Raw genomic sequence first — 26,884 nt, 5'->3', positions numbered from 1 at the left:
TCATGCTGTGTGCTGTTTTGTCCCCTGCCTACTAGGTGAAGTCCAAGAGTGTCGTCAAGGTATCTTTACCAAGATAAATTTTAGTTTAAAAAAAAATAAGAGAGGGCTGGAGAGATGGCTTAGCAGTTAAGGCACTTGCTTTGCAAATCCTAAAGACTGGGGTTCAGTTCCCCAGTAGCCACGTAAAGCCATATGCACAAAGTGGCATATATGTGCGTCTGGAGTTTTGTTTTCAACAGCTGGAGGCCCTGGTGTGCCCATTTTTTCTGTCTTCTCTCCCTCTCTACTTACAAATAAATAAAAATAATTTTAAAAAAATGAAAGAGGCCAGGTGTGGTGGTGCACACCTTTAATCCCAGCACTCGGGAAGCAGAGGTAGGAGGATCACTGTGAATTTGAGGCCATCCTGAGACTACATAGTGAATTCCAGGTCAGCTTGGGCTAGAGTGAGATCCTACCTTGAAAAACCAAAAAAGAAAGAAAGAAAGAAAGAAAGAAAGAAGGAAGGAAGGAAGGAAGGAAGGAAGGAAGGAAGGAAGGAAGGAAGGAAAAAGAAAGAAAGAAAGAAAGAAAGAAAGAAAGAAAGAAAGAAAGAAAGAAAGAAGGAAAGAAAGAAGGAAAGAAGGAAGGAAAGAAGGAAAGAAGGAAAGAAAGAAAGAAAGAAAGAAAGAAGGAAAGAAGGAAAGAAGGAAAGAAAGAAAGAAGGAAAGAAAGAAAGAAAGAAGGAAAGAAAGAAAGGAAGAAAGAAGGAAAGAAAGGAAGAAAGAAAGAAGGAAAGAAAGAAGAAAGAAGAAGAAAGAAGGAAAGAAGAGAAAGAAAGGAAAGAAAGAAAGAAGGAAAGAAGGAAAGAAAGAAGGAAAGAAAGAAAGAAAGAAAGAAGGAAAGAAAGAAAGGAAGAAAGAAGGAAAGAAAGGAAGAAAGAAAGAGAGGGAAGGGGAAGAAAGGAAGGAAGGAAGGAAGGAAGGAAGGAAGGAAGGAAGGAAGGGGAAAGGGAAGGGAAGGGAAGGGAAAGGAAGGAAGGAAGGAAGGAAGGAAGGAAGGAAGGAAGGAAGGAAGGAAGAAAGAAAGAAAGAAAGAAAGAAAGAAAGAAAGAAAGAAAGAAAGAAAGAAAGAAAGAAAGAAAGAAAGAAAGAAAGCAGGCAGGCAGGCAGGCAGGCAGTCTGGGGAAATGGCTTAGTGGCTAAGGCATTTGCCTGAGAAGCTTAAGGACCCCAGTTCAATTCCTCAGGACCCACGTTAGCCAGATGCACAAGGGGGCCCATGCGTCTGGAGTCGTTTGCAGTGGCTAGAGGCCCTGGCGTGTTGATTTTGTCTTTCTCACTTTCTTAAATAAACATTTTTTAAAAAAACAATAAAGTGTATTTAAAAAAAAGAAAGGGTAGGGAAAAAGTTAAGAGTGTGTGGGTGTGCCAGGACCTCTTGCCACTGCAAGGGAACTCCAGATACAAACTCCACTTTGTGCATCTGGTTTGACATGGGCACCTGGGAATTGAACCCAGGCCAGCAAGCTTTGCAAGCTTTAAGTGCTGAGCCATCTCCCCTTATGGTGATAAATTTGAGGATTTCTTACTCTTCTGCTTTTAAATGCAGTTGAGGGGGGGGCAATGAGCCACCTAGATCAAGGTCAGATGAACCCAACCCTGCAAGGATTGAGTTCTCTCTCTCTCTCTCTCTCTCTGTCTCTCTCATGCATGGGTGTGTGTATGTCTCTTTCCCTTCTACTTTTGCTCACTTCCTAACAGGTTTGCAAGAAAGCAATAGAAATATCCCAACCTACAGAGAGAGTGAGGGAGAGAAGGAGGGAGACGCGCACGCCTGTGTCCTGGAATGCAAGAAGGAAGTTCTGTGCTGAGGACACTGGTCGCCGCATCATTGCATTGTGGTGCACTGAAAGGGCCCATTCTCTCGTGTCCTGGACTCCTGGACTCTCCGAAACCCAACCCGAAGCTTGTTTAATGAGCGCTCTGAAGGCCGAGGCTCAGTGCTGAGCGGGAACAAGGTGGCAGTGTGTCTGTGCGGGCTGGGAGGCTGCCCTAGAGCCTCCTGGAGGAGGAAGGTTCTTGGCGTTCGTGGGCAGCCCAGTGGGCAGGCTTAAACATTTAGCTGCATTTGCCCAGAATGAAAGCCTTGTTCTGCTCTCTGGAGTTTGGGTGTAAAGTTTTAATTCCTGTGATCGCACCATTTCCTGTCCAGGGTACCATCTACACAACTATTGAGCCTTGAGCTGTTTTCTTCCTCCTCCTCCTCCTCCTCCTCCATCATCACGGCTAACCCCAGGTACAGCCTGTCCTCTCCCAAGTGCTGCCTGAGGAGCTCAGTGTTCCAAGTCATTTCACCCTCGCTGTAGCCGTGTAGAGGAATTCCTTCACTGTGCCCCGTCACAGAAAGAGTAGCTTGCCTCACTGAATGTACCCTTGGGCACAGTGTTGTCTCCAGGTTGGAATAATCGGGGGTACTGCATAGATGAGGTGTAGGTACCCAGATAGGATACATGGGTCCCCTCTGCTTCCTGTGTGAGTCCACAGGGCAACTGCACCTGATTTCAAGTCTTTACCCAGGCATCAGTGCTGATGTCCCATAAAATGAAAATTTCAGGGCTGGAGAGATGGCTTTGCAGTTAAGACACTCGCCTGCAAAGCCAAAGGACCCAGGTTCGATTCCCCAGGACCCACGTAAGCCAGATGCCCAAGGTGGCACATGTGTCTGGAGTTCATTTGGAGGTCCTGGTCTGCTCATTCTCTCTCTCTTTCTCTCTCAACAAATATAATTTTTTTAATTGAAAAAAAAATGGAAAATTCAGGAAAACCCTGTTTGGGCTTCTACAAGATAGCCATGTGCTGCCCAGCACTGTCCATTGTGGACTGGCGTCTGTGAAGATGGTTCCATGGGATAATGGAGCCCTAAAGTACATAGTGCCTGGCGCTGGTCTACCCAGGGCACGTTTTTTCCACACATCTGTGATGCAGGTGCCCCACCACGCCCATCTCATTTTGTATCTTTCCATGTAGAATCCACGTTCAGATTTTTTTGTTGTTGTTGTTTTGTGTTTTTGAGGTAGGATCTCATTCTAGCCCAGGCTGACCTGGAATTCACTATGTCATCTCAAGGTGGCCTCGAACTCACAGCGATCCACCTACCTCTGCCTCCCAAGTGCTGGGATTAAAGGCATGTGCCACCTCGCCCGACTTCACGTTCAGATTTTAGAGGTCTTGAACTGAGCCCTGCCCTGTGATTCTGTCTGTCCTCTGGCCATCCTCAGGTTCACCAGTGAAATTCTTTTTTCCTCCACACCATTTTTTAGTTGTGAGAGTCATTTCATGTTAATCAAATGTTTATTCTTGCTATTTCATGTTATAAGCTCCTAGGTACCTGAAGATAAATGTTCATAAAAATTTGTGGAATTAGGTTATTTATTTATTTATTAACTATACCCTGCGTTTTCAGGAGTACCGGTTATTTCTTGTTTCCAGTCTCCTGCATAATTTGGTAATTTCTTACTGCAAATTTTCTCCTGTCTTCTACAAACAGAGTTTTAGCTTACTTTTCTGTCATCTTCCAGAATTCTGAGGCCTTTCGCCTGCTTTCTCCTTTTGTCTTCTCTCTCTAGAAATGTATTCTTTTTTGCATCCTTTAGCAAAGTGTCTGCAGACAAGGTGAGCTGTGCGCGCTCACTTTGCTGTGTTTAACCACGTGCTTTGTTCCTTGTTTACGCAGAGCCCAGGCTGGCAGAGGCCGTGTGTTCATCTTTCCAGGATAGACAGGGGCGCCCTTGTGCAATTTCCGTATTGTGTACTTGGAGCACACTTCCCTGGCAGTTGTTGACTGTACTCTGGGCATGCGGGAACAAGTGAGTAGGAAGAGACCAGCTGAAATAACCAATATCCTGAGGGCATAGCCATGCCGGGACCTGGTGTGACGTCAAGCTTTGCATCCCCTTCTACGGTGGGCAATAAGGCCCTCAAAAGAGATGATTTTAGGGGCTGGAGAGATGGTTTAGCAGTTAAGGCACTTGCCTGTGAAGCCTAAGGACACATGTTCGGCCCTCTACATCCCACGTAAGCCAGACACACAAAGGTGTGGCAAGCGTAAGGTTGCACATGTCCACGAGGTGGCGCAAGTGTCTGGAGTTTGATTGCAATGACTGAGATCCTAACCAATTCTCATTCATTCTCTCTCTCGCAAATAGATTTTTTTTTTTTTTTTTTTTTAATAAAGAAACCTTTAGGGCTGGAGAGATGGCTTAGCATTTAAGCGCTTCTCTGTGAAGCCTAAGGTCCCTGGTTCGAGGCTCAATTTCCCCAGGACCCACATTAGCCAGATGCACAAGGGGGGCACATGTATCTGGAGTTCATTTGTAGTGGCTGGAGGCCCTGGTGTGCCCATTCTCTCTCTTTCTCTGTCTCTCTCTCTCTCTTTCTCTGTCACTGTCAAATAAATAAATGAAAATTAAAAATATTAAAAAAAGAAACCTTTAAAAAAGAGAGATAATTTTATACATAATAACTTGACAGAACAAGGTTCATAACTGGAATAACATTAGTAAAAAAAAGGGGGGGAGGTCTTTTAGCAAAAATGAATTATTTCCTCCTATTTGCTGGCTATATTTGAATATTGAGGTATAGGACTTTTTTTAATATTAGAAAGAAAGAAGGATGCAGGTAGATCAAGAGGAATGGGTGTACCAGGACCTCTAGCCACATGTGCATCTGGCTTATGTGGGTATTGGAGAATTGAACCTGAGTTCTTAGGTTTCATAGAAAAGTGCTTTTGAAGGCCAGAATTTTAAATTATCCCCAGTCTTCTCACTCAGGTGTCATTTCCTTGTAACTTCTCCCTGCAAAAGGGACCATGCTGAGTGACTGCTCTTTCTGCCCACATGTTGCTGAGACCAGGAGCAGGTCGCTTTGGAGTGCGTGTGTCATTTTCCCTGAGCTGCTGTTATAAAACATACTGGGTAGCATACCATCATCAGGCTACGTGTCCCAAGCAAGGTGTCACCAGGGCAGTGACCTCCAAGACACTGACCAGAGTCCTTCCTGACCTCCAACTTCCAGTGGTGGCCACGATCCCCAGTTACTGTTGGCTTGTAGCTGTGCCCCCCCCATCCATCAAGACCCATTGGATGGTCTTCTTTTAATTCATTCATTCATTCATTCATTCATTGCTTGGTGTGTTTGTAGTATATGCATGCATGTGTGGATGCATGTGCCCTGATTAGCTACACTGACTTTGTTGTTGTTGTTGTTAACATGAATGGTGGAGGTTGAACTCAGAGCCTCATGCTTATGCAGTAAGCACCTTAGCCAGTGAGCCATGTCCCTAGCCCCCGATGGACTTCCTTCCTTCTCCAAGCACTCCACCACAAAGGAAGAGCCAGTTGCTGTGTTCTCTGGCCTTCTGTGACTTTCTGTTAGTACTTATAATGTAGCAACCCACCATGTATCCTTATTAGTTGATTATTTGTCTACATCAGTGATTTGACAAAAATCACTCATTCTCTCTGCACATATAGTGTTTACACGTGACTGCATTCACTTAAAGCATCATCATGGCACTGTTTATTTTTTTTTTGAATATATTTTATTTATTTGAGAGAGAGAATATGGGCACACCAGGGCCTCCAGCCACTGCAAACAAATTCCAGACACATGCGACCACCTTGTGCATCGGGCTTACGTGGGACCTGGGGATTCGAACTGGGGTCCTTTGCTTTGCCGGCAAGCGCCTTAACCTCTAAGCCCTCTCCCCAGCCACCACTGTGTTTATTAATAGTTCTGTTGACCTGGCCAAAACTTGCCATAGTACGATGTGCTGAAGGGACAAGGCCCTTCTGCTAGGTGAGCCTGTGCCCTGGTTGTCATGGTTACTCTAATCCCCAGACAGAAAAATACACTTGTGGAAATGGCGATCTGAAACCTAAGCAGGTGGAAATTTTGTAAACGTGGGCAGTTACCTTCTTAGATTTCCGTCTGGCTGATCATTTCTGGCATCTTATCAGGAAACAGATTTATTTAGTCAGCTTGTTGAGGTAGGGGCAGAAGGGGAAGGATGTATCCGCACTACAGAAGAATTATGCCTTTAGTCTTTCCAAAAAGAAAAAAGAAAGATTCTTCTTGTTTATGAGGTAGGGTTTCAGTCTAGCCCAGGCTGACCTGAACCTCACTCTGTACTTTGAGGCTGGCCTGGAACTCACAGATCTTCCTAGCTCTGCCTCCTGAGTGCTGGGATTATGCACAAGTGACAGGATTAAAACAAAACAAAACAGATTCTTGCATAAACCTGAATGCTGGGTGACACATGCCTTTGATCCCAGCACTCAAAAGGCAGGGATTAGAGGATCACCCTGAGTTCTAACAGCCTGAGACTACAGAGTAAATTCTAGGTCAACCTGAGTTAAAGTAGATCCTACCTTGAAACACACGCACACACACACGCACATATGTTTAAAGAAAAGAGCTCGCAGGCACAGGAGCAGTTTAAGGGCTCAATAAACTAAGGCAACTTCTGTGTGAATGTGCACAGCCCTTGCTATGCACGGTTTGTGTCCCAAGAATGTAAATTCCCCATTAATGTGATTTTTATAGGGCTCGGTGAAAGGCCGATTCAAAATGGAGAAGGCAGCAGGGATGCAGCTTGGAGTCAGCCTGCTTGGCTGTGCAGTAGATTTAAAACCCATTCACTTCACGGAGCTTCATTAATTTCACCAATAAGAAAAACGCCATGGAAATTTGATTATGCAGTTTCATTAATCGCCAGTTTGTTCTCCAGAATAAAACACGATTAGTTACCGTTTGACCTCTCATGAAGACACTTCTAGAAGATTATATTAAGACTGCTAGAGAGCAGGCTCGGCCCAGCTCAGGTTCTTAGAGGGCCTAGGAGCTTGCCTGCAAAGCCAAAGGACCCAGGATTGACACCCCAGAACCCAGGTAAGCCAGATGCACAAGGGGGCACATGCGTCTGGAGTCTGTTTGCAGTGGCCAGAGGCCCTGGTATGCCTCTTCTATCTCTGTGTTTCGCTTTATATATCTCTGTCCAATGAATAAATTATATATATATTTTCAATTTTTTATTTATTTGAGAGCAACAGACACAGAGAGAAAGACAGATAGAGGGAGAGAGAGAGAATGGGCACGCCAGGGCTTCTAGCCTCTGCAAACGAACTCCAGACGCGTGCGCCCCCTTGTGCATCTGGCTAACAAGGGACCTGGGGAACCGAGCCTCGAACCGGGGTCCTTAGGCTTCACAGGCAAGCGCTTAACCGCTAAGCCATCTCTCCAGCCCAAATTATATATTTTTTAACGTGAATGTGAGTCTGGTGTGGTGCCTTTAATTCCAGCACTTGAAAGGCAGAGGCAGGAGGATCACCATGAGACTATGTAGTCAGCCTGGGCTAGAGGGAGACCTACCACCAAAAAATAAATAAATAAATAAGTGGATGTGGGGGTCGGGGGGATGGCTCAGTTGACACAGAGCTTGCCATACAAGCATGGGTACCTGAGTTCAGAAAACCAGAAACTGTGTGAAAGCCAGGCAGTAGGGGAGCAGCTGTAACCCCGCACCCAGAGGAGGAAGGCAGAAGCCGAATTTCTGGTGGCTACTGGGCATGGCAGCCCAGCCGTGACCTGGAGACCCTGCCTCAAACAAGGTGGTAGGTGAGGCCCAACTCCTGAAATCATGCTTCACAGACGCCACAGGACATGAGCCCACGTTTTACACACAGAATATAAATAAATAAATAAAAGTAAATAAATAAACCGGGCATGGTGGTGCACGCCTTTAATCTCAGCACTCAGGAGGCAGAGGTAGGAGGATTGCATGAGTTCAAGGCTACCCTGAGACTCCATAGTGAATTCCAGGTCAGCCTGAGCTAGAATGAGACCCTACCTTGGAAAACCAAAAATAATAAAAAAAAAAAAATTAAAAATAAGTAAGTAAAGTGGATGTGGGGCTGGAGAGAATGCTCAGTGGTTAAGGTATTTGCCTGCAAAGCCTAACCACTGGAATTCAGTTCCCCAGTGCCCACAAAAAGGCAGGTGCAAAAAGTGGCGCATGTATCTGGAGTCCATTTGGCAGCAGCTGGGGGCTCTGATATGCCCATTATCTCTGCTTCTTTCCTCTCTCTCTCTCTCCCCTTGCAAATAAGTAATTTATTTTAAAAAGTGGATGTAGGGGGCTGGAGAGAAGGCTTAGTGGTTAAGGTGGTTTGCCTGTGAGCCAAAGGACCCAGGTTCGATTCCCCAGGACCCACGTAAGCCAGATGCACAAGGGGGACGTGTGTCTGGAGTTCGTTTGCAGTGGCTGGAGGCCTCTCTGTCTGTCTCTCTTCTCTCCTCTATGTCTCTCTGCTTGCAAATAAATAAAATAAATAAAATATATAGTTTAAAAAACTTAGTTTAAAAAGTAGACGTGGGGACCTAGGAACCAGCTCCATCGGTAGAGTGTTTGCCTTCCAAGCATAACTACCTGAGACTGCTTGAGGTCCTCAAAACCCACCTAAAAATGCAGCCATAGCAACACTTGCTTGTAATCCCAGAGCCAGCAAGGCACAGACAGGAAGCTCCTGGGCTGACTGTGTCATGCTGTATGGAGTCATTTTGGCCTATAGCAGCCTGAAAGGCATTAGGATGTTAATGGTGAGTTCACAGACAATTCTAGAGTCCCATAGCAGGTACATTTAAGTGCTTAGAAAACACTTATCAGTTCTCTTTACCTGGTTTCCTGACTTCCTTGAACATAGCCAGCGTTCACCTAATGCTCTATAACCTGTCTCCTACAGATCTAGATCTTTCTATGTCTGTCCATCTATCCTATGGAGCAATCATAGGAGTTGTAACGCTATCAAACTCTAAGTTGATGTCTCTTATGTCAGAAAATTTTCCATGATGGAAAATGGCATTTTCTATTAACATTTGTACAAAATAATAATTTCTAAGCAACTGTTTTAAGACTCAAGACTCGATTTATCACTTCTTTAACTAGATTACAAGCATCTGTTTGCAGCTCGTCCTTTTCCGGTGCGCCTCTGCGACAGAATGGAAGTGGTATTTGCAAGGCCCAGGTAAAGCTGTGGGCTCCACACAGCCTGGTGTTAAGACCATGAGATGCTGGACATGCTTCCCCCCGTCAGCAATGTGCTGGTCTAACGCCCTGTCTGTATAAAGACAGTCATTGTATATTGATGTTTTTTCCTGCTGATTTAGTGTAGTCTTCTCATGCTCCATGCATCTAGATGGAGTTATCAAATCCCTTAGTTCCAGGAATTCTTAAGGAAATGTGAGAGCCTTCCAGCTGGGCAGATAATTAGCGGCTTTTTTTTCTTTCTTTCTTTTTGTCACAGACAAGGCCCAGGATTATGAAACTGGAATTGGGCCTTCTCTTTTAAAAACATCTTATAGGAATTTTTCCATAACTTCTCATTCCCTGGGCTTTTTTTTTTTTTTTTTAATAAGTCTAGCACACATTTCCAGATTTTTCTAGGGTTACTACAGCAATATTTGGTTCCAGGTAATTGGCTGTAGGTAACCTAACCGTATAGCCTCCCAGTGGTGGTGTGGAAATGGGAACTCAGGATCAGGTCATTGTATACCTGTATGTCAGCCTAGGTGGGGGTGGGCTGTCTCAATGAACGAGGGCAGGTTATTCTGCCCCGGTGTCGGAAAATAGAATCAGTGGCATGTAATCCATGCTGTTGTCTAGAGCCCCTCCTCTAGATTAACGTGCATGGTTTGGGAAAGGTGTTTGAGAGGGCAGGACAGTGGGGAGGGGGTTACTGATGGCCCCACTGACTTAGCCAACTGCCATCTGCACAAGTGGACTGGGCCTTCAAGGCCAACTGCTTGATGAGAGGTTATCCCCAGAGGAATTGCACCCCCTCCAGGTAAATGTATCTTCCAGATTTCCATGAGGGCACCTGGGGGAGCATAAAGTGGCATTTGTTAAACAAACATAAATATGGGGAGCATCACATTAAATTGTTTTTATTGGCCCTTCTGGCCCTGTGAGGACTGGCAAATGGTCATCCCTCATTGTCTCGCTTCTCAGTCATTTAGTCCCTTGGGTTACTAACTCGCTCCTAAACAGCTCTGCACTAACCAGAAGGGGGAGGGAAGGTATAAAACCAGTGACCGGGGGCTGGGCAGTTGGCTAAGTCAGTAAGGTGCTTACCGTGCAAGCTTGAGAACCTGGACTCCATTCCCAGAGCCCACGTAAAAATGCCTGGTGTGGTAGAGTGCATTTGCAAGCCCAGTACCCGGGAGGAGACGGGAGGATCCTGCAAGCAAGTCCAGCCTAACTGGTGAGCTCCAGGCCAATGAGAAACCTTTTCTCAAAAAGATAGATGAGGGCTGGAGAGATGGCTTAGTGGTTAAGGTACTTGTTTATAGAGCCTAAGGACCCAGGTTTGATTCCCTAATACCCACATGAGCCCAGATGTGCATGGTGGTGCATGCATCTGGAGTTCATTTGCAGTGGCTAATCCCCCTCTCCAATAAATAAATAAAAAAATAGAAAATATATTTTTAAAATTTTTTGTTTACTTTTATTTATTTGAGAGTGACAGACAGAGAGAGAGAGAGAGAGAGAGAGAGAGAAAATGGGCACACCAGGGCCTCCAGCCACTGCAAATGAACTCCAAATGCGCGTGCCATCTCCCCAGCCCAAAAAGAAAATATTTTTGTATTAAAAAGATAGATGACAACTGAGAGGAATGACATCTGGCCTTCATACCCACATGTGTGTGCGTGCACTGCAACACACACACACACACACACACACACACACACACACACGAAAACAAACCCGTGACTGTGAGCGGTGATCCTTTGCAGCACTTGTTTCCCAGGGTTTGGTTTATGAGGTGGTTTCTGATCCATCTTGCTGGTGGGTCCTTAGGAATCATTGAGCAATGAAAAGAAACCGAGGCATGCAATTTAAAGCCCTTCAGAGCAGAAGTTGGGATGGCACACATCTTCCCGACTTCCTATAGATTGCACGTATAGCAAATGCAGGCGCATTAGGGATGTTGATGTGTGCGACCAGCAGACACCGACTGTCCAGTAAGTACTTTGCTGGCAGTGGGAATGCAAAGAGGAAGATGTAGCCCCCAAATTAATTTGGGATCCAGAGTCACTTGCTTATAGTGCTGTTGATGCATTTCTTCATTCCTTCAGCTCAGCAAGATTGTTGGTCGTCAGGCATGGTAGGTGCACGGATATCTTTCAGTGTGATCATTTGCACACGGCGCTGTGGCGGCCCAGACAGGAAAAGCCACGGGTCCATAAAGGCTGGGGAAGAGGAAGAGAGAGACAGAGGCACCAGCCACGAAAGGTCTGGGCTTGAGTTGAAAGCATAAAGCTGCACGTGTGTGTTTCCAGCAGACTTCTTCATCATTAACCAAAACTTGAAAGCTACCACGATGCCATTTGGCAGTTAAACGTAGAAACAAAAGAAATGGGTTACCAAATCACCTGAAGCCAAAAGAACCATGTGTGCATATAACTGAGAGAAGACAGGTCTGGAAAAGGGTGCATGCCTATGCGCCTGGTCACATGACAGTTCGGAAAGGGGACCTGTGGAGCCCGAGGGGGCATCAGTGGTTGCCAAGGAATTAGGAGGGCTCAGGAGGCAGAGCACAGAGGATATTTAGGTTGAAATGTGTTCAGTGAAATTTTGTGCAGTGAAACTGTTGTGTGAAATATGGAGTGGATGCACACTTGTGTGGATGCATTGGTCAAAACCCACAGACCTTTCCAGCACAAAGAATAAGCCTTGGGGCTGGAGAGATGGCTTAGTGGTTAAGGCGCTTGCCTACATAGCCAAAGGATCATGGTTCAATTCTCCAGGATCCACATAAGCCAGATGCACAATGTGGTGCATGCAACTTGAGTTTATTTACAGTGGCTGGAAGCCCTGGCGCACCCATTCTCTCTCTCTCTCTCTCTACCCGTTTCGCTCTCAAATAAATAAAAAATAAATTTAAAAAAACAAAAAAAGAGTGAGCGTGGTACAGACCTTGGGTGATCATGGTGTCTCAATGTAGTTTGAATAGCTGTCACAGACACGCCATGTGACCACCCAACACTGTGTGGCACAGAGGAGAACTCTGTTTCCTGCCCAGTTGCTATCTGAAGCCAGGTATGGTGGCACGTGCCTGTGCTCTCGGGTGGCTGATACAGGAGGTTCCTGAGTTTGAGGCCACCTGGGCTACCTAGCAAGACCCTGACTCTAGTCTGGCAGTAGAAAAGAGGAGATGTGGGATTAGCGTAGGAGGGCGTGGTGGAGGTTGGCATGTTAATCTGGGCTCAGCAGGAGGAGGGGCATAGAGGTAGCTGGGCTAGCACCCAGGGCAGATGGGCAAGCTATGCAGATCCCTGCCTGGGGCTCGAGACTTGGGAATTGGGCCCCTTCCTCTGTGGAGGTGCCCAAGTTTGTTGGCCTGGCCACGTACCCGCAGCAGAGGCTGTAATGCCTTTTGTTTCTGTTTGCAGCAACGCGCTCCAGGGAAGGTCCTGCTCGATGCCGTCTGCAACCACCTCAACCTCGTGGAAGGCGACTACTTTGGCTTGGAGTTCCCTGACCACAAAAAGATCACGGTAGGAGGCGTGGCCACCCTGGCTTCATGTTGCCACTTTTCCTTCTGCTTATCCTAGGAGAGCGGGAGAGTAGCTGTATGTTAGTTACCTTTCTGTTGCTGGGACAAATGTCCGACCAGAAGCAGCGTATTATGGGAGGAAAGGGTTTCGCTCGGGCTCACGGGACCCAGGGGAAGCACCATCTCTGGTGGAGGAAGTGGCATCCACAGCGGGCACCAGCAGGCAGGGCTCCAAGTGACTCTGTGCCTGTGGCAGGGTGCCCACAGTGCCACCTCCTCCTGCAGGACTTGGCAAGCTTAATGAAAAATACCTCAGGCTGTGTGTGTGTTGGGTGGGGTGGGGAGGGGAGACATATATTTGCATTCAAACCACCACGTGCCACTATCTTTGGCCATACAGAAGTCAAGAGAATAGAAACACCCCAGAAAACCCTCATTAGTATTTGAAAGATATATATAATGAAAACAGTTTTGGGCTGGAGAGATGGCTTAGCGGTTAAGCACTTGCCTGTGAAGCCTAAGGATCCCGGTTTGAGGCTCAACTCCCCAGGACCCACGTTCTTTGGCAAAGCCAAAGGACCCAGGTTCGATTCCCCAGGACCCATGTTAGCCAGATGCACAGGCGGGCATATGTGTCTGGAGTTCATTTGCAGTGGCTGGAGGCCTTGGTGCGCCCATTTTCATATTTTCTCTCTTTTTCTCTGTCAAATAAATAAATAAATATAAATAAAATGTTTATAAAATATAATTTATGGCCTGGAGCGTTCGCTCAGTGGTTAAGACACTAGCCTGCAATGCCTAATGACCCAGGTTAGATTCCCCAGTGCCCACATAAAGCCAGATGCACAAAGTGGTGTACGTCTGGAGTTGGTTTGCAGTGGCTAGAGGGCCTGGCATGTGTGCACATGTTTGCTCACTTTCTCTCTCTCTCACACACACTCGCAAATAAATAAAATATTTTTTCAAATACCAAAAAGAAAAGTAAATAAAAGATGAACTAAAAAAATGGAACTTATGGGCTGGAGAGATGGCTCAGCAGTTACAGTGCTTGCCTGCGAAGCCTAAGGACCCACATTCAACTCCCCAGATCCCACATAAACCAGATACATGAGGTGACGCATGAGCAAGGTTGCACATGCGCACAAAGTGGCACAAGCATCTGGAGTTCGGTTGCGGTGGCTAGAGACCCTGGTGCGCCCATCCCCGTCCCCCATAACAAAAAAGGCCAGTGTGTTGGGCTTGCCTCAAAAAAATAAAGGCCTGGTGTGGTGGTGCATGCCTTTAATCCCAGCACTCGGGAGGCAGAGGTAGGAGGATCGCTGTGAGTTCGAGGCCACCCTAAGGCTCCATAGTGAATTCCAGGTCAGCCTTTGCTAGAGTGAGACCCTACCTCGAAGCCCCCCCCCCAAAAAAAAGTCCAAGTGCCACATGTTCTCCCTCATATGTGGATCCTAGCTACTGATGATTGGGCTTCTGTGTGAGAAGGAAAATACTTAGTAGCAGAGGCCAGTAAGTTAAAAAGGAGACATAAAGGGAAGAGAAAGGAAGGGAGGAGGGTACTTAATAGGTTGGTATTGTATATATGTAAGTACAATGATTGAGATGGGGAGGTAATATGATGGTGAATGGAATTTCAAAGGGGAAAGTGTGGAGGGGGGAGGGAGGGGATTACCATGGGATATTTTTTTATAATCATGGAAAATGCTAATAAAAATTAAAAAAAAAGTTTTTTTAAAAAGTAATTTATGAGTATGATCAGCAATTTCAAACAGTAGGCATAGGGCAGACTCTCCCTCTAACCTGTCCTCAACCTCTCTCCTGGGATTGCCAGTCCTTGTTAATACACACTCCTGTGTGTGTTTCCCATAAGTGTGCACGTGTGTGCAATGCAGGCATGTACATTGACAGGCCCACACGGAGGAAGCCATACATAGCACTGTGTGCTCTTCCTGCCTACCAAGGCAGCCCTCTGGCACGTGCTCCCTTCATTTCGTGTCTCAACCACAGCTCCCGTTGTGAACAGTGTGTTACGGCCCTTCACCTGTCTTCCTAGTACAACTGATGCTGCAGTGAGCTTAGTGGTACAAAGGTTTCTGTCGTTCAGAGACGTAGGCACAGCATCACCTCATCAATCAGTCCGACCATTGAAAACTTGCAAACTCAGGGCTGGAGGGATGGCTTAGCGGTTAAGGCGTTTGCCTGCAAAGCCTCTTGCTGAACCTGGAGCTGCTGGTTTTCAGTCAGACTGGCAGAATGGGTGCCAGGCTAGCTGGCCTGTGAGCTTATGGAGATTCCCCTGGGTCTGCCTCCTGTCTCACTGTAGGGTCACTTTACCACTGAACCATCTTCCCAGCCTTTGTTTGTTTATTTATTTATTTTCAGTGTTGGCAATTGAACCCAAGGCCTTGTGCTGTCTATGCAAGTTTGGTACAACCACATTTGAGCTCTATTCCCAGCCTGTGCTGTCATTTTCTGGTCTATACAGTAATTATATATATATATATATATTTTTTTTTTTTTACTTTTAATTTATTTATTTGAGAGCGACAGACACAGAGAGAAAGACAGATAGAGGGAGAGAGAGAGAATGGGCGTGTCAGGGCTTCCAGCCTCTGCAAACGAACTCCAGACGCGTGCGCCCCCTTGTGCATCTGGTGAACGTGGGACCTGGGGAACCGAGCCTCGAACCGGGGTCCTTAGGCTTCACAGGCAAGCGCTTAACCGCTAAGCCATCTCTCCAGCCCATATTTTTTTTTTAAAGATATCCTATATTTGTTTATTTATTTGAGAGAGAAAGAGGTGATGAGAGAGAGAATAGGTGCACCAGGGCCTTCAGCTGCTGCAAAAGAACTTCAGGTGCCTACACCATCTTGTGCATCTGGCTTACATGGGTCCTTGGCAATTGAACCTAGCTTTCTCTGGTGTGGCAGTTGGCCTCAGATCTGCCACATCTTTCAATATTTTTAGTTATTTGAGAGACAGAGAGTGAGAATGGATGTGCCAGGGAGGGCCTCCTGCCACTACAAGTGAACCTGATGTGCCTGGGGACCGCTTTCAGCATTTGACTTGACATGGGTGCTGGGGGATTTGAACCCCAGCCTCCAGGCTTTACAAGTAAGCGCCTTTAACCTCTGAGCCAGTGCACCAGCCCAGATATGCCAATCTCAGGCCAGTTCACCTGACAGTTGTTCGTTTCCTTCACTGGGTTGCCCACGCACGCATCAGGAGCTAACTGTCAGGTGGCAGGAAGGAACACAAGTGTCCCTTCATTAGAGGTGCACACCTTAGCAAGAGTCTGCAAAACAAATTCTACCACGTTAAGAAGCTAGAGCATTGTTGTATGGGATATTGTCGTAGAAGCTCATTTTATGTCAAAATAATGGTTCTCCAAACACCTGAAGACATGCTATCTTGTTCTTTCTTTAAAAGAGACAGAGAAAAATAAATACAAGGTGGGGGGCAGATAGAGAGAATGGGCACACCAGGGCCTCTAGCCACTGCAAACAAAACTCGAGACGCATGCTCCGCCTTGTGCATCTGGCTTAAGAGGGTTGTGGGAAATCAAACCTGGGTCCTTCTGCTTCCCAGGCAAATGCCTGAACCGCTGAGCTATCTATCTCTCCAGCCCTATCTTGTTGTTTCTGACAAGCCCGCCCGTGTCTGCCAGCATTGCCTCATGCTTGTGACAGCTCTTGTGTTCCAGGCCGTTCAGTGGGCGTCAGGCTGGACCTGACTTGCCAAAAGCAGAAGTCAGCATTGGTGGCACTCTGTCATTTTGAGAGGACTGAGATTCTGGAATGGTCCCGTGCCTGCGTTTAGTGTTAGCTAACAGCAGAGCAAAGGTTCCAATTGCTTCCTGACTCCATGTTCAGTGCCTTCCCCTCATCCATGGGAACTTAAATTTGCTAGGCTTAAGGACCTTTGTTTTTTTTTTTAAGGGTTTATAAACTTTAATTTTTATCATCTGTGACACTGCTTGGGAATGTGTACAGCTGCAAAACCAACAACTGTGAATGATGGGTTAAGTAGACAGGTGTTTGGAGGGGTGCTCAAATGTAATGCAAGTAAAAATGTGGGGCTGGGGCTCTCTCTCTCCCCCTCTTTCTCAGTCAAATAAATAAAAATAAAATCTTTTAACAATAAGGGCTAGAGAGGTGGCTTAGCAGTTCATGCATTTGCCTGCAAAGCCAAAGGATCCAGGTTTGATTCCCCAGGACCTACGTTAGCCAGATGCACAAGGGGGAGCGCAAGCGTCTGCAGTTTGCAGTGGCTGGAGGCTGTGGTGTGCCCACTTATATTCATTCTCCCCCCCTTTCTCTGTCAAATAAGTAAATAAAAATAAAAATAAGACTTCCAGTTAAGATGGCGGCGTAGGTACCACGCCAAAGCAGCCTAGGGGGGAAAAAGACCAAAAAAACTCAGCAAAATACACGCTTTTACTAAAAAGTGTGAGGTGTATAGGAAATTGAGGTGGCAGCGGAGAAGTAGAAGAGTTATAGAGCATCCAGAGCCCGCACAGGCGGGAAAAGTGGCTCCAGCGGCTCAGGCAGCTCGGCCAAACGCCGCAGCCGCGGCCCAGCAGAAAACCGCCAGACCAGCTCGAGCTGCAGGAAAAGCCAGGTGCTGGATTTTCCCCTCACACCGCGCTCTCCGCAACTCGGGAAACGTGAGGGGAGAGCGGCAGCGAGCAACGGAGGGAGGAGCAGACCGCGAGGTAGAACACATGGACCAGCGAGACAACCAGAGCAGCCGTGGCTCCCTCCCCTCCCCCACCGCCTGAGCCCAGCTCCAGCGAACACAGCAGCGGCCCGGGACCGGCCACGCCAACTTGGGCTGACAGCGGGACCCAAGCAGGAGCAGAGTTCGGCAGCAACTTCAGCGGCTCCAGCACCAGTACCAGCGGCCCCAGCAGCAGCGGACCCAGGAGCGGCAGCGGCGGCAGATCCCGCAGCAGCGGCTTCGGGGGGAGCAGCGGCGGTGGTCACGGCAGCGGCAGCTTCAGCAGCAGTGGTGGCTCCGGTGGTGGCAGCTATGGGAGCAGCAGAGGCAGCAGCAGCGGCTCGGTTTGGCCCCGTAGGAAAAGCAAGTGCCCAGCTCCAGAAATCAGAACAGCAGCCCGACGACCCAGGCAGCAACTTGACTGAGACCAAAATCACCCAAGGTAACTGGGATTGCACCAGGGAAGGGCCTCACTTGGTCACAAGCTGACTTGGATCCCTCAACAGACCAGAAATCTAATCCTCTTTGTTGATAGAAGATCTGGTCATTATAATAACTACTCTTGCATACATACTCGGGGCTGTTTTTGACTGAATGTGTACAGTGTTTAGTTAAATTTTAGAATCTACCTGTATTTTATTCCACTCAGCCTGCTTGAATACTCCTATAGCAGGGAATCTCAACCCCTAAAAACATCTTTATAGATACTCTGAGAGTCGTAAGAGCCACACCTAATACCTTAAGGTCCTACCCTGAAAATATATTACATCAAATCAATTGATACAGCTAAGAATACACAGCTAGCTAGAAAATCCAAGCATTAACTTAATCCAAGATGCAAAAATATATACATTATAACACAAGAAACACTAAAAAGCAAGATGATATAAATCCACCTAAAAGTATTAATGCATCAGAAATGTCCTCCAGAGAGAAAGAGTTAGAGGAAATGCCTGAGAAAGAGTTCAAAAGAATAATTATAAATATGTTCAAAGAGGTCAAAGAACACATGAAAACAATCAAGGAAGAAATCAAAGAGGAAATCAAGGAGGAAATCAAAGGAATCAAAGAAGAGGCAGGACACCAATTTAATGAAATAAAGAAGGCAATACAAGACATAAATAGGGAAATAGAAATAATAAAGAAAAACCAGTCAGAATTACTAGCAATGAAGAACACAGTTAATGAAATAAAAAACTCTGTAGAAAATCTCACCAGTAGGATGGATGAGGGAGAGGACAGAATATCTAAGCTAGAAGACCAGGTGGCAGACCTAATGCAGTCCAACAAAGAGAAAGACAAACTTATAGAAAAGTATGAGTGAGAATTTCAAGATATTCGGGACACTATGAAAAGATCCAATATAAGAATTCAGGGCATAGTAGAAGGAGAAGAACTCCACTCCAGAGACATAGTAGGCATCTTCAACAAAATCATAGAGGAAAATTTTCCCCAAATTGGGAAAGAGGTGCCAATACAGATACAGGAAGCCTTTAGAACCCCAGCCAGACAAAACACAGAAAGAACCTCCCCTCGCCATATTATAATCAAACTTCCAAACACACAAACCAAAGAAAAATTATTGAAAGCAGTTAGAGAGAAAAATCAAGTTACCTACAAAAGCAAGCCCATCAGGATTACAGCAGATTATTCAACACAAACTTTTAAAGCCAGAAGGGCTTGGAGTGATATATTCCAAGTTCTGAAAGATAACAACTGTCAACCAAGGTTACTTTATCCTGCAAAGTTATCCATTCAAATAGATGGAGAAATAAAGACATTCCATGACAAAAGCAGGTTAAAGGAGTATTTGAAGACAAAACCAGCTCTACAGAAAATACTTGATAGAATCTTCCATGCTGAACAAAAGGAAAAGCACACATATAAGGAACCTAGAAAAAACAAGCTATACTCAAATACCAGTTAACAGAAGAGAGCACAGGTAGAACCAGTAACACACACACACACACACACACAAAAATGGCAAACATAAATACACACCTTTCAATAATATCTCTTAATATCAACGGTCTCAATGCTCCAACGAAAAGACATAGATTTGCAGACTGGGTTAAAAAGCAGGATCCTACAATTTGTTGTCTCCAAGAAACTCACCTTTCTACAAAGGATAGACATTATCTTAGGGTGAAAGGTTGGAAGACGGTGTTTCAAGCAAATGGGCCTAGAAAACAAGCAGGGGTTGCTATCCTAATATCAGACAGGGTAGACTTTAGTCTGACGTTAGTCAAGAAAGATAAGGAAGGTCACTTTATATTGATTAAGGGCACACTCCAACAGGAGGACATTACAATCCTAAACATATATGCACCTAACATGGGGGCTCCCAAATTCGTCAAACAAACACTATTAGAACTAAGGTCACAGATAACACCAAACACAGTGGTGGTGGGTGACTTTAACACCCCACTCTCATCAATTGACAGGTCATCCAGGGAAAGAATAAACAGAGAGGCATCTGGACTAAATGAGGTCATAGAAGGAATGGACCTAACAGATATATACAGGACATTTCATCCAAAGGCTGCAGAATATACATTCTTTTCAGCAGCACATGGAACATTCTCTAAAATAGACCATATATTAGGACATAAAGCAAATCTTAACAAATTCAGGAAAATTGAAATAATTCCTTGCATTCTATCTGACCACAATGGAATTAAACTACAAATCAGTAGCAAGAAAGGCTATAGAGCATACACAAAATCATGGAAACTAAACAATACACTACTAAATGATGAGTGGGTCAATGAAGAAATCAAAAAGGAAATCAAAAAATTTATAGAGTCAAATGATAATGAGAACACAACATACCAAAATCTCTGGGACGCAATGACGGCAGTTCTAAGAGGTAAATTTATAGCCTTAAGTGCCTATATTAAGAAATTAGAAATGTCGCAAGTAAACGACCTAATGCTTCGCCTTAAAGCCTTGGAAAAAGAAGAACAAGGCAAACCAAAAATTAGTAGACGGGAAGAAATAATAATGATTAGGGCAGAAATTAATGAAATAGAAACAAAAAGAACAATCCAAAGTACTAATGAAACAAAGAGTTGGTTCTTTGAAAGGATAAACAAGATTGATAAACCCTTAGCAAATCTGACCAAAAGAAAGAGAGAAGAGACACAAATTAATAAAATCAGAGATAAACAAGGCAACATCACAACAGATTCCAGAGAAATTCAAAAAATCATAGGGACATACTACAAAAGCATATACTCCACAAAGTATGAAAATCTGAAAGAAATGGATGATTTCCTTGATCTATATGACCTACCTAAATTAAATCAAAATGAGATTAATCACTTAAATAGACCTATAACAAACATGGAGATCCGAACAGTTATCAATAATCTCCCAAGTAAAAAAAGCCCAGGCCCAGATGGATTCACTGCTGAATTTTACCAGACTTTTAAGGAAGAGCTAACACCATTGCTTCTTAAGCTTTTCCAGGAAATAGAAAAAGAAGGAATTCTACCAAACTCCTTCTATGAGGCCAGCATCACCCTGATACCAAAACCAGGCAAAGATAGAACAAAAAAAGCAAATTACAGACCAATCTCCCTCATGAACATAGATGCAAAAATTCTCAACAAAATATTGGCAAACAGAATACAAGAGTATATCAAAAAGATCATTCACCCTGACCAAGTAGGCTTTATCCCAGAGATGCAGGGATGGTTCAACATACGCAAATCTATAAATGTAATACATTACATAAACGGGTTGAAGGACAAAAATCACATGATCATCTCATTAGATGCAGAGAAAGCATTTGACAAAATCCAACATCCCTTCATGATAAAAGTCCTACAGAGACTGGGAATAGAAGGAACATATCTCAATATAATAAAGGCTATTTATGACAAGCCTACAGCCAACATATTACTAAATGGGGAAAAACTGGAAGCACAAGAATGGGTTAAATGGATTAAAGACCTTAACATCAGACCGGAAACTTTGAAACTGCTAGAGGAAAAAGTAGGGGAAACCCTTCAACATATTGGTCTTGGCAAAGACTTTCTGAATACAACCCCAGTTGCTCAGGCAATAAAACCACAGATTAACCACTGGGACCTAATGAAATTACAAAGATTTTGCACCGCAAAGGACACAGTGAAAAAAGCAAAGAGGCAACCTACAGAATGGGAAAAAATCTTCGCCAGCTATATATCTGATAGAGGATTAATAATTAGGATATACAAAGAACTCAAAAAGTTAAATAATAAGGAATCAAACAAGCCAATCAAAAAATGGGCTATGGAGCTAAATAGAGAGTTCTCAAAGGAAGAAATACGAATGGCATATAAGCATCTAAAAAAATGTTCTACGTCACTAGTCATCAGGGAAATGCAGATTAAAACCACATTGAGATTCCATCTCACTCCTGTCAGATTGGCCACCATCATGAAAACAAATGATCATAAATGTTGGCGGGGATGTGGAAAAAAAGGAACCCTTCTTCACTGCTGGTGGGAATGCAATCTGGTCCAGCCATTGTGGAAAACAGTGTGGAGGTTCCTAAAACAGCTAGAGATTGATTTACCATATGACCCAGCTATAGCGCTCCTAGGCATATATCCAAAGGACTCATCTCATTTCCTTAGAAGTACATGCTCAACCATGTTTATTGCTGCTCAATTTATAATAGCTGGGAAATGGAACCAGCCTAGATGTCCCTCAACAGATGAGTGGATAATGAAGATGTGGTACATTTATACAATGGAGTTCTACTCAGCGGTAAAGAAAAATGAAGTTATGAAATTTGCAGAAAAATGGATGGACCTGGAAAGTATTATACTAAGTCAGGTAACCCAGGCCCAGAAAGCCAAGCGCCACATGTTCTCTCTCATATGTGGATCCTAGCTACAGATGACTGGGCTTCTGCGTGAGAATGAAAATACTTAGTAGCAGAGGCCAGTAAGTTGAAAAAGAGACATAAAGGGTGGAGAAAGGAAGGGAGGAGGATACTTAATAGGTTGATATTGTATATATGTAATTACAATGATTGTAATGGGGAGGTAATATGATGGAGAATGGAATTTCAAACGGGAAAGTGTGGGGGTGGGGAGGGAGGGAATTACCATGGAATATATTTTATAATCATGAAAAATGTTAATAAAAATTAAAAAAATAAAAAAAAAATAAAAAAGTAGTTTTTTTTCATGTGGGGTCCAGCTCAATGGCAGCCTAATGAAAAGCCTGGGTTCACTCCGCAGTACATCCCACATTCCCCCTGCAAATAATCCAAGTGCTCCAAAATGCATCAGCACATACACTTTGTCATTCTAGTCCCTGTGGGTGTGACAGCCAATAGGAACCATTCCATCTTGTCACAGAGTCTACATGAGAGCAGGGATGCACAAGCATTTTTCTTTTTTGGGCAGGTGGTGCAGAAGGACCACATAGGAAATACATTGTATAGACTCTGTAAGCCTCGAGATCTCCACTGTTACTTTTTAAAAATATTTGATTTATTTATTTATTTGAGAGCGAAAGAATGGGTGAGCCAGGGCCTCCAGCCACTGCATACGAACTCCAGATGCTTGTGCCATTTTGTGCATCTGGCTAACCTGGGTCCTTTGGCTTTGCAGGCATGTGCCTTAACCACTAAGCCACGTCTCCAGCCCTCCACTGTAACTTTTGAAAATCTGCTCTGGAGGAAAAGCATCATAAATAATATGTGAAGAAACGAGTGTGCATCTGTTACAAAGAAACCTTTATTGGGCTGGAGAGATGCTTAGCGGTTAAGTGCTTGCCTGTGAAGTCTAAGAACCCCGGTTCGAGGCTTGGTTCCCCAGGTCCCACGTTAGCCAGATGCACAAGGGGGCGCACGCGTCTGGAGTTCGTTTGCAGTGGCTGGAGGCCCTGGCGCGCCCATTCTCTCTCTCCCTCTATCTGCCTCTTTCTCTCTCTGTCACTCTCAAATAAATAAATAAATAAATAAATAAATCTTTTAAAAAAAAAGAAACCTTTATTTATAAAGCTAGAAGAGGTAGTGTGCCAGTAACTGCTCTAGAGAAGTAACTTTCAGGCACTGTGTTAGGTTTCAACTCAGTGTTTCACGAGTTCCTACAAAGGCCTGTTTTGTCTCCTCAGAAAGAGACAGAAATAGGGGGAGGGAGAGAGTGAGAATGGGCATGCCAGGGCCTCCTGCCACTGCCAATGAACCCCAGATCTATGCTTTACGTGGATACTGGGAATCAAAGCCAGGCCAGCAGGCTTTGCAAGCAAGCGCCTTGACCCACCGGGCCATCTCTCCAGCCCTGTCTATTTTTGTTTTTTCAAGGCAGGGTCTCACTCTGGCCCAGGCTGACTGGTAATTCACTGCGTAGTCTCACGGTGGCCCCGAACTCACAGCAATCCTCCTACCTCTGCCTCCCGAGTGCTGGAAGTAAGGATGTACGCCACCACGCCTGGCTCCTGGCTCCTATTCTTTTTAATTAAATTTTTTTTTTATTATGGACAACTTCCATAATTATAGAAAATAAACCATGATAATTCCCTCCCCCCACACTTTCCTCTTCATAACTACTCCACTCTCCATCTCCATCATATTTCCTCCTACTCTCAATCTCTCTCTTTTTTTCAAATTTTTATTAACAACTTCCATGATTATAAAAAATATCCCATGGTAATACCCTCCCCCCCCCCTTTGAAACTCCACTCTCCATCATATCCCCTCCCCCTCAAAATCAGTCTCTCTTTTATTTTGATGTTATCATCTTTTCCTCCTCTTTTGAGGGCCTTGTGTAGGTAGGGCCAGGCACTGTGAGGTCATGGACATCGAGGCCCTTTTGTGTCTGGAGAAGCACTTTGTAAGGAGTCCTACCCTTCCTTTGGCTCTTACGTTCTTTCCACCACTTCTTCCACATTAGACCCCGCTGGCTCCTATTTTTGATGAGGAGGCTCGGGCTTAAGGAATTATACTTTTTATAAAAGCCATTGAGTAGGAAGGGATAGAAGCAGGATATAAGTTGTGTCTTGTAGACTTGGATTGTTGGGCTCCACTCTCTCCTGTTTCACGTTCTGTCAGTCTTAGCCCAGGAGCTAATTTCCTTTAATGAATCTGTGATACAAGGGGACTGCGTTAGTGATTAGTAAGGAACAAGTAGAGGTCTGTGTTCAGTCACTTGGCTTGGCTGCTGGCTCCTTGGGCGCAGATCCATTTTATTTATTTTTATGAAGAGAGAGAGAGAATGAGAATGAGAGCGAGGATTGGCATGCCAGGGCCTCTGACCACTGCAATCAAACTGCAAACACATGTGCTACCTGTGCGCATGCATCACCTCGTACATCTGGCTGATATGGGCTCTGAGGAGTCAAACCTGAGTTCTTAGGCTTCACAGGCAAGTGCCTTAACCGCTAAGCAGTCCCTCCTTCCCCAGATCCATTTTTGAAAATATAGTACATGTGCCACATCCACTCAGAAGGAGACCGATTTGTATCTCTTCAGCATGCTGGGACCACGCTGCCTTGGTGCCAGGCAGGGTAGCATAGGGACAGTTGAGCTTTGCCATGACCTCACTGCCAGGCCTCTTAACAACAGGGTGATGGGCACCTCGCTTCATCCTCTGAGCCTCACTTTGTTCCTGGGTGAAGTGGGGTGACATTCCCCACCTCCTGGGCCTTTAACAGCGTCAGATGTGACCCTACCATCTATCTGCGTGTCACACACGTGTTCTGAAAGCATTATTTACGGAAACTAGCAGCGTCATTATTGAGTTCAGAGCAGATAACATGGGATTTACCATGTTTTTAGCGGTGCGGCTCGATAGTGTTGATTGCTGTAGGGCACAACTCCAGAATTTAAACTTGTTTTTGTTCTTTCAAAGTAGGGTCTCACTTTAGCCCAGGCTAACCTGGAATTCACTGTCATCTCAGGGTGACTTTGAACTCAGGGTGATCCTCCTACCTCTGCTTCCCAAGTGCTGGGATTAAAGGTGTGCGCCACCACGCCCAACTCGAACTTAAACTTTTTATGAACAAAATTGCTACAGCCAACGATCCACTCCCTGCGTCCCCTTTCTGTGTCCCCTCCCTGCCATCCATGACAGCTAGGCTTCTCTTTTCTCTAAGAATTGACTCCTTTGGGTCATCGTGACCCTGGGCCAGGTACTTAATGTGTTTTTGTGTGACTGGCTCATTTCACTCACTCCAAGGTTCATCCCTGGTGCAGAATTTGCCCCTTTTTTCACGCTCACTTTTTCCACTGTGTGCATATCCCACAGCGCATGCGTCCATTTCTCCCCCTCTGGGCGGGCATACCTGTGCTGGGGCTCCAGGGCCGCGCTGTGATGTCTCATACCACGGATAGTATGCTGCCTTCGCCAGACTCCCATTAGGAAGGCATCTGCCCAAGCCCGGGGTGCCCAGTAGTCTGTGTATGTGATGCATGGGGAGTCCCTTATCCCCAAAGGCCCCCCCAGGCCAGGTTTATGGACCTTTGAAGAAGGTGACAGTGTTAAGTTCAGGCCACTGGAATCCCTGTCTTCCCTGTCATCATTCAAATCCCTAAGTCACAGCCCTCACCTTTCTTCTTTCTTCCCTCCCTCCCTCCTTCCTTCCTCCTCCTCCTCTTCTCTTCTGATCAAACCCAGGGCCTTCCACATATTTGGCAAATAGTCTAGCACTGAGCCACAGTGAGCCTAGGATTTTTTTTTTTTCCTGGTAAGGAAACGGTCATTTTCTGTAGTCCAAGATGTGTCTCTTGAAGTTGTAAATAAGCCAGGGGTAATTATTAAATAGTCAGTTGACTGTACTCTTAATTAGAATTCTCTGAAGCTTTGTCGATTTACAGGGCTGAGGTGATGACTATGTTCCAACAGGTTTGCTGCCGTCCCCGGTCCAGGCTGCCATCCCCAAAGGATCTCTCTATAGAGCAGAGAAGTCTTTTAATCAATTAAATAAAAAGGATCGCCTCTTCTGTGCCCAAAAAAACCCATGATTGATCCAAAGCGTCCAGGCCTTATGCTTAATGTACTAGCTGATAGGTATATACAGGCCTGAGGTAGACAAAAGGAGATTCTTGCTGCAACTGGATTCACCACCCGAAATTGAGGCCCATGAGGGTTCAGAGGAGACTGACTTGAGTCTAGTGGAGGAAAGAAGCCATGTTCTACCCAACTGCCACAGACAGTATATAAGCCCATGGCGGGGTTGTGTGCCCATGGCTTGACTTACGGCCTTAAAAATTTAGAGTTCCTGTGTTGATGTGTTATGAAATAAGGTTCTTCTTTTGAGGTTAAAAAAAAATTTTTTTTATTTGGGGGTGGTGGAGAAAGAGAAGGGAGAATATAGGTGTGCCAGGGCCTCTAGCTCCTGCAAAGAAACTCCAGACACATGCGCCCCCTTGTGCATCTGGCTTTTGTGGATCCTGGGGAATCAAACCTGGGTCCTTAGGCTTTGCAGGCAAGCACCTTAACTACTAAGCCATCGTTCCAGCCCCCATTGAGGGTTTTTTTTAAAGCCACTTAAAAATGTTAGCAGTCCTGGGATGGCTTAGTGGTTAAGGCACGTGCCTGTGAAGCCTAGGGACCCAGGTTCAATGCTCCA

At 45.2% G+C, this 26,884-nt stretch overlaps 1 protein-coding gene across 4 annotated transcripts in view; it reads left to right on the top strand.

Annotated features, from left to right (window-relative positions):
• The window catches only part of Farp1 (FERM, ARH/RhoGEF and pleckstrin domain protein 1), a 336,683-nt gene that overhangs the window by 213,393 nt on the left and 96,406 nt on the right, over window positions 1–26,884 (top strand). For all 4 annotated transcript variants that reach the window (XM_045145776.1, XM_045145775.1, XM_045145777.1 and 1 more), the window contains exon 3: window positions 12,489–12,593. In XM_045145776.1, the coding sequence (XP_045001711.1) occupies window positions 12,489–12,593 (105 nt within the window). The remainder of the gene's footprint in view (window positions 1–12,488; window positions 12,594–26,884) is intronic.

The sequence above is a fragment of the Jaculus jaculus genome, chromosome 3 (genome assembly GCF_020740685.1).
Source record: "Jaculus jaculus isolate mJacJac1 chromosome 3, mJacJac1.mat.Y.cur, whole genome shotgun sequence".
Taxonomy (NCBI): Eukaryota; Metazoa; Chordata; class Mammalia; order Rodentia; family Dipodidae; genus Jaculus; species Jaculus jaculus.
This window is presented reverse-complemented; position numbering and strand designations above follow the sequence as displayed.